General features: G+C 44.6%; 1 protein-coding gene across 1 annotated transcript in view; it reads right to left on the reverse strand.

Moving 5' to 3' along the window:
- The window catches only part of CENPU (centromere protein U), a 35484-nt gene extending 30085 nt beyond the window's left edge, over nucleotides 1-5399 (reverse strand). Inside the window, exons 1-3 of the mRNA XM_044911706.1 lie at nucleotides 5341-5399; nucleotides 2205-2253; nucleotides 402-519 (exon numbers count right to left, since the gene is read on the reverse strand). Coding sequence (XP_044767641.1) covers nucleotides 402-519; nucleotides 2205-2253; nucleotides 5341-5381 — 208 coding nt within the window. The 5' untranslated portion in view covers nucleotides 5382-5399. The remainder of the gene's footprint in view (nucleotides 1-401; nucleotides 520-2204; nucleotides 2254-5340) is intronic.
- Between the last annotated feature and the right edge of the window lie 3061 nt (nucleotides 5400-8460).

Raw genomic sequence — 8460 nt, forward strand, 5'->3', positions numbered from 1 at the left:
GATTCAGTGTATTAAGGAAAAGGGAAAATTACCCCTCTTCTCCTCCCTAAATTAAAGCCCCTTACTGAATGACTCTATTCGTGGTATGGAGTGAGAAACACAGTTCATATTCTTCTTGTTAGAGAGTACTGTAACGGGTGTCCTGATCGGACTGGCTTGTTGACAAATGCTACTAGAAGAGTTCCACCCTGATAAATGTTTAACAGAGTTCTTAGTTCCAACGTACCTAGAAGTGGGGAAAATTAACTCAAATTATCAAGTACTCCCCCAAACGCTATAGTCATATGCAGACATAGGGTTTTTATACTTGAAGATAGTTCCATATTTTTATCAATAACTAGCCTAAAGCTTTTAGGATAAACTACTTTAAAATTTTTAGGATAAAGACTTAAAATACTAACCAAAGATTTCGTAAGGTTCTTCATCTTTCTCATTTTCACCCAGTCTGCCGATGCTGGATATAACAGAATTATCAGGAAAATGAAATACATCAGTGGGCTTCTGCTTTGGGCCGGCTTTCTAAAAGTAGACAAAGTCAAAGTCATTGAATTGGCGCTAACAAGCAGGAACATTATAAAGCCGATTTATTTAGCAAGGACAATTCTGCTATTAGTGCTGCTGAATGAAATGATCCTTCACACTTGCTGTGGGGAGAGGCACAGACCACTTTGACAAACCAAGGCCAGGACTGGCGAACTTTTCTGGAAGGGACCAGACAGCAACTACATTAGGCTTTGCATCTGTTCCAACTACTCAGCCGCTACTGACTGAAAGCAGACAGCAACAATGCAGAAAGAATAAACATGGCTGGGTTGCAATAACACTTTATTTACGAATATGGAAATGTGCATTTCAGAACATTTTCCCCTATCATGAGATGTTCTTCTTTTGACTTTATTTCAACCATTTAAAAATGTCAAAATCCTTCTTAGTCCAAAAAAACAGGGGGCAGGCCAGATTTGGCCTCTGGGTCATAGTCTGCCGACTCCTGATCTCGGGAGAGCTCTGGGCCCTCTCTCCAGAAATATGCCCATACACCTGAAAGTTCATAAGGATACGGGGCGGGGGGAGCTCCCAACCAAAGGAGAGAGACAAAGGTTTATGGTTCCATATACTAACAAGCCCCATGAAGTTTGCTGCCCTAAATCCTCATGAATAAACCAAAACATACAGAAAATGAGAAAAACTTCCATCATAACTCTGGAAAATGAGGAAGGGTGCCATTAACAGATGAGAAAGTATGAGAAAATTCTGGAAGATATAAAGAAGATGGAATAAACTGAACAACAAAAAACAAAACTTTCCCATTTATAGACCTTCCATCTCCCTGAGGCAAACTGGCCTCGGGCATACAGCCGCCTTCCAGGGAAGAGGTCGGGAGAGCTGAGAAATCCTCCTCGGGCACTCCAGACTTCCTTCCGGCTAAGGCAGGCTGGGTGTAGGGCTGAAGAACTTGGAGAAACCCACGCCAGGTACGCTGGATGTTAGCCACCGAGGGCAGAGAGCTGAGAGAAATCCATCCATAGAACAAGCACGCTAGGGCAGTGTGGGAGCCCAGAGCTGAGCGCAACCTTTGCAGAGGTGTCCCAGGCCTTCCCGCAGGACAAGAAGGGGGTTAGGGCAGCAGGTGGAGAGAGCTCACAGGACAGGAGGGCAGGGCAGAGAGCAGACAAAACCCCCCACTCCCTGCACCCTGAAAGCAGCCACTCTCAGATGTCGTTAATGTAGGTTTCCACTGCCAAGTGGATGAGCCATTGGAAAATAATATGAAATGAGCTATGGAGAGGGAAGAAATATACCCGCCTTTAATGTACATTTATTTTAAGACCCTAAAGAGAAACTATAATGTGAACTAAATCAATAGCATGATATCATAAACAATTGTGGGAAACAAATGGAGAAGTGGTTAAGTGAAAAAAGCAAAATACAGAGAGTTGTACACATTTTTATAGGATATCAATTATCCAACTGGAAAAAAAACCAAAAAACAAAACGGAGGCCCAGAAAAAAAGATTCAAAATGTTAACAGTGGTCATTTCTTCCAATATACTGGCAAAGGTGGGAGGAAAAGGAATATGCTTTTCATCACAATAAAACACTGAGTTTACCCAGTGAAATCTATGAGATTCGAAGCTTCCCATGAAACATGTTATTTCATATCATCAATTATGAGAGAATCACATTAAAATACAAAGATAACTTACATCTTTTGTGGAATGTGTTCTTCCTACAGTGTTCTTTGAAGATCTCACACTATTAAACAGCAAAAACACACACAGGAGGAAATATTTAAAATAACTGGGGAAGCACCCTATAACTTGCAACCCTCTCTAAGCGTTTTTTCTCCCCAAATTATATTCCTTGTTAGTTGCACGAATAGTGTGCACCCAGTGCAAGTCAGGTTATGGCCAAATCCTTTCAGAAAACCGAACCTGTATCTCACACGTATTTTTTACAGGTCAAATCATATCACCGGTGTAGAAAGTCGCACACCTCTCTTCCTCAGAGACAGACACTCTTCATCCTGCTGTTATCCTCGGCCCTGAGGACAAGTCAACAGCAGCGACTGACCGTTTCTGCAGAACTGAGCAAGGGAGGTCCACTGGCATTTAAAAAGCACCTGACACCCATTCCACCCCGTGCCTGGCTCTTGCACATACATTTTCTCATTTGGCTCTCACAGTCCTATAAAGCAGAAGCGAAGCCCATGTTGCAGATGTCGATTCACCCTAAGCAGCACACAGCCAAGGAGAAGCCTGCATTAAAACGTGCACCAAAATAAATAAAATCTTTAAAAAAAAGGGCGCCTGGGTGGCTCAGTTGGTTAAGCGACTGCCTTCGGCTCAGGTCATGATCCTGGAGTCCGGGGATCGAGTCCCGCATCGGGCTCCCTGCTCAGCGAGGAGTCTGCTTCTCCCTCTGACCCTCCCCCCCTCATGCTCTCTCTTTCTCTCTCAAATAAATAAAATCTTTAAAAAAAAATAAAACGTGCACCAGTTCAAATCCAGCTTCCCTCCTTCCGCCCCTTCATGCCCCTCCACTGGACATTACGATAAAAGGATAAAGTTGTACATCTTCAAGCTTAAAGTAAACAAGATGTAAAAACAGGGACTAAAATACAAACTGGAAATAAGAGTGGCAGGAAATATTATCGCCAGTGAATGTGTATCGAGTATCCTTTGTGCACCAGGCATTGTACTAGGGGCACTGGGAATGCTCTGGGAAATTCCATCCTCAGCCCCTGACTTTACAACACGCCACGCAGACACCCGTTTGTGGGTAGCAAAATCAGCTTAGTGTGTCTGAATCCATATTTGAGTAATGTTGTATTTGATAAAACTTCAAACTCACAGAAAAATCACAAGTGTAAGAACATTCTGTATATCCTTCACCCAGGTTCACCAATTGTTTCCATTTTGTTTCATATGCTTTCTGTGTGTACATGTAAACGACAGACACCATGCACCTTTACCCCTAAATAAGTCAGTGTGTCTCTCCTAAGCAAGACAGTATATTGCATCGTCATGGTACAATTTCCAAATTAAGAAAAGTAACACTGATATGATTATATAATCTACAGTCTATATCCAAATTTCATCCGTTGCCCCATGTCATTTAAAAATTTCTTTCTGCGTTTTCAAAAAGGAAATACAAAAGAATGTAAAATATAAGATTGCACTGGACATTGTATCTGCATAAACTCTTTCTTGTTCTACATGTGTGTAGTGCACATTTATGTACAGTGATGTAAAAATATCATTATTGTGAATCACAAACAAAAAAGTTGAACTCCCCAGAGCAGCGGTTTTCAAACTTCTGGCATCAGAATCACCTGGAGGGCTTCAAACCCAGATGGCTTGGCCCCACCCCCAGAGTTTCTGATTCAGTAAGCCCAGGATGGGATCTGAGATTTTGCATTTCTAACAAATGCAAGGAACCACACCTTAAGAACCTCTGCTCTACTGGGTTCTCAGCTCCCAAGAAGAAGATAGAACAGGTCTTCATTTTATGGCATTTATGATTCTAGGGTTTCAGAAAAGTGACTTATCCATGGTCATACAGCCAAGGAACAGAAATAGGACTAAAACCCAGAACGCCTAATTTCTTATCCTCCTCCCCACTGGCTCCTGCCTCCTCTGTGTTTAAGAAAAAGTCAGGTTTCCTCCTTATCTTAGTGTAGGAGCAAGGTGAGGTTGCCGAAAGACAGAAACCTCTGTGATACCATATGTAAGATTTTTGGTATATGTGCCCCAGTGTGCTTTAGGGGGAGGGGTGAACAGATTTCAGGAGTCTCAAAGGCAAGAATGTTACATGTATACACACACACACATATGGAGAAAGAGGGCGAAAAATGGGGAAGGGGAAGTCGGGGGACAGAAACAAAAGCTACCTGGCCTATCAGAATAAGCTTAACTCTTGTCAGGTGATGTTAAGGCCCATATTCTTTCCCTATCCTCCCCTCCATTGGGAGAGTCTTCCGTTCTTCCCCACCAGCCACAGGAGTCTAGTCTGTTTATTCCACCTGCCTGCTCCGCTCTGCTCCAGCCTTTCCCCACCCTATATTCTGCTTGGCTCACCTTCCACAGTCAGCTCACATCTAAAATGCCACCTCCTCCAGGCAGTCTTCCCACCGTCCTGGAAAACTCCTGGATTTGTATGACCCTGTGTACCCACTGTGGCAAGCCGAGACCCCTTTAGTGCTCAAGACACCGCCAGTGGGCCAGATGTCAATGAATCCATTAAAAATAACATTTTGGAGAGCGGTTTGGCAGCCTATATTTAAATGCATGCCCTTTTCGATAAACAAATAAAAACCAAGTGCCTGACCCATCCTGGAGCGCCCCTTTTAAAAAGTAACAAGCGGCAGCTTGGTCTCCCAGCTGGAGATTTGATTCAGCTTTAAGGTCTGTGTTACAAAACCACCAGGGTCTTGAAAATAAGAATACTGACTACCAGCCGGAGTGCAAACGTTTCTAAAATGTAATGCGTGGCAAGCAGCAGATAATCGATGCGTTATTTATTCGATATTTTGTTTCAAAATATTTTGAGTCTTTAGACTACACCCGCCCACGCAAAGCTAGCATTAGCAAACGTCCTTTTCCACCCTCCAGGCACAGGGTTCAGCTGTTAACTCCTTTAAATCTTGCGGCAACCCTAGGTAGTCGGGATAATTATTCCCATTTTACAGGTGGAAACCGAGGCCCTGAGCGAGTTCCACAGTGGCAGAGCCAGGGAGCGTCGCTGCGCAGCACGAACAGCTCCGAGAGGCACAAACACCGCAGTAGAGGAAGGAGATAAAGCCTGTCCCCAGCCCGCGTCCCCCCGGGCCGCACAACTTACCCGCCCGGCACCGGGTACCGCACCCTCCGCGGCGGGGCCATCCGAATCCACCGCTCTCCCCGCAGTCTGAGCCCGGAAAACTCCCGCCAAACCCCGCGCCGCTCCGAGCAGCCAATCGGGACAGAGCACGCTCGCGTGCCCCCCAAGCCCCTCCCCGGACCTTGAGCGCCAGCGGGCCCGGGGCTCCTCCCCGTCCTGGAGCGCGAGGGAAAACGCGGACTGGAGTTCTGGGAAAGCTGGAGTCCACGCCTTACAACCAATTGCTGATGGTCTCTGAGTCGTCAGCAGTTTGCCGGGCTTTTCTTCGCACCCGCGCTCCGCGCCAGTTTTCCAAAGCTCCGCAGTTCCTTAACCGCGTGGGCCCGCCCACGGGGCGGGGAAGGGGAGGAGCCGGAGCTGAAAAGAGGTGGTGCGGTCGCTCTGTGGATCGGATCCAAATCCCGGTAGGAGCTCCTGGTGCTTAGGCTTAGAGCAATGCATCGCAAAAAGGCAGGATTTGACTCCGCTGCTGCCCTCAACCAGATGTGTGAGCTGCGCGTGTTATTTTACCCCTATTCCAGTTTCCTCACTGCAAATGGGGAGGGCCCCTTCTGGAGCTAATATTCTCCTATTCTTTTCTTTGTTTAAAAATGTATTGTCCTGCAAACCAACGTTGGGCCCTAACCATACCGTAAATAAAAATGTACTTAAAATGGATCAAAGACCTAAACTTGAAAACTATACAACTCGTAGACGAAAACAGGCAAAAACTTCATGACATTGAATTTGGTGATGATTTCTTGGATATGAGGCAAAAAGCACAGTTTGGGACGATGAAAAAGTTCTGCAGATGGGTAGTAGTGGTTGATTGCCTAACCTGAATGTACTGAAGTAGTGTCACTCAAGTGTAGAGTTAAAAATGATTAAAATGCTAAATTTCATGTTATGTATATTTTATCACAATAAAAAGTTATAACGTATTTCATGCACACTAAAGAATAGAATATATATAACGTACGGATAAAAAGGAACACCCATGAGGCGCCTGGATGGTTTAGTCAGTTAAGCATCGGACTGGTGATTTAAGGCTCAGGTCATGATCTCAGGGTCATGAGATCCATTCCTCCCCACCCCCCACTAACGTGGGCTCTGTGCTGGGCATAGAATCTGCTTAAGATTCTCTCTCTCGGGGTGCCTGGGTGGCTCAGTCGTTAAGCGTCTGCCTTCGGCTCAGGTCCTGATCCCAGGGTCCTGGGATCGAGCCCCACATCGGGCTCCCTGCTCGGTGGGAAGCCTGCTTCTCCCTCTCCCACTCCCCTGCTTGTGTTCCCCTCTTGCTATGTATCTCTCTGTCAAATAAATAAAAAAATCTTAAAAAAAAAAAAAAAAAAAGATTCTCTCTCTCCCGGGTGCCTGCTCAGTCGGTTGGGCTGTGCCTTCGGCTGGGGTCCTGATCCCAGGATCGTGGGGTCGTGTCCCGCGTTGGGCTCCCTGCTTCGCGGGGCGTCTGCTTCTCTCTCTGCCCTTGCCCCTGCTCATGCTATCTCACTCTCTTTCTCAAATAAATAAATAATCTTAAAAAAATTTTTTTCTTTCTCTCCCTCTGACCCTCCCTCCCCACTCCCTCTCAAAAAAAACCCAAAAAAACAAAAAACCACAAAATAAAAGCACCCATGTACTCACCACTGGATTAGAAAATAAACCATTATCTCCCCCCACCCATCCCGCCAGCGATAACCACTCTTCTGACTTGTCGTCAGACCCACAAACACCAGACTTACAAAGCTTTTCCCAGAAAATGGAGCTACCTTGATAAATCCCTAAATAATGTATGAATTACTGTATTGTTCTAAGCTTTATATAAATGATATTTGGTATCATTTATATATATATATCTGCAAGTGCTCTTAATCAAAACTATGATTTTTAGATTTAGCCACATCAATGCATGTAGCTGTAGTTCATTTTTTTTCATTGTCTTTGGAATGCATTAAGCAAATATTCCACATTTTATTTCTCCATTCCCCTGTGTATGGCTACATCAGTTGTCTTCAGTCTTTTTGCTCTTACCAATAATGCAGTGCTAAACATTCTTGTGTCTCACATGACATATGTCTGAGAGTCTCTCTAAGGATAGACTCAGTAGTAATATTATCATCTCATAGGGCAATGACATTTTCAGCTCTCCATGGTAATGTCAATTTTTTTTAAAAGATTTTATTTATTTATTTGACAGAGAGAGACACAGCGAGAGAGGGAACACAAGCAGGGGGAGTGGGAGAGGGAGAAGGAGGCTTCCCGCCAAGCAGGGAGCCCGATGCGGGGCTCGATCCCAGGACCCTGGGATCATGACCTGAGCCAAAGGCAGAGGCTTAACCAACTGAGCCACCCAGGCGCCCCGGTAATGTCAATTTTTATACCCTGTTTGGTAGACTACAATTTAAATCCCCCATCAGCAGTATATAAGAGTCCCCTTGGCTCTCTATACTTTTCAACACTTAGAGCTTTCAAGACTTTTACATTTTTACCTAACTAGTGAGCTGAAATGCTATCCTATTATGTTTTTGATTTGCATTTTCCTTAAGTCCATCATCTTTTCATTGTTTATAGGTCCTTGATTCCTCCTTAGTGATATAACCCCACCCAGGAATTACGTGGGCAATTACCATTGGAGAGTAAAATACCTTTGAGGAATTGAAAGTACCTCCCGGCTAATGGGTAGAAATAGGGTTCCTGGAGCCACAGAAATCTGTGGATTTCCTATCCACCCTTAAGAGAGTGGATAGGTAGTTCCATTTTCTGGGAAAAGGGTAGTAGGTCTTGTGCTTGTGGGTCTGGAAAAAAAAAACAACAAAAAACAGAACTGCCCAACTGTCAAGACAGAAGAGGTTCAGCACTCTGGATGAAATAAAAACTCAACCCAAGTAGGGTTTAAAAAATAAAAGGAATTTATGAGCTTGTGTCCAGAGGTAGAATGGCTGTCAAGCACAGTTTGACCTAGAGGTTTGACAAGCCATCAGGACTCTGAATCCATTTTCTTGCCCTCCTTGTACATCAGCTTTTTCCTCAGGCTGGGTATTATCATCACCATCATCATCACCATCATCATCATCATCATCACCATCATCATCATCATCATCA

This window comes from Neomonachus schauinslandi, chromosome 2 (assembly GCF_002201575.2).
Source record: "Neomonachus schauinslandi chromosome 2, ASM220157v2, whole genome shotgun sequence".
Lineage (NCBI taxonomy): Eukaryota > Metazoa > Chordata > Mammalia > Carnivora > Phocidae > Neomonachus > Neomonachus schauinslandi.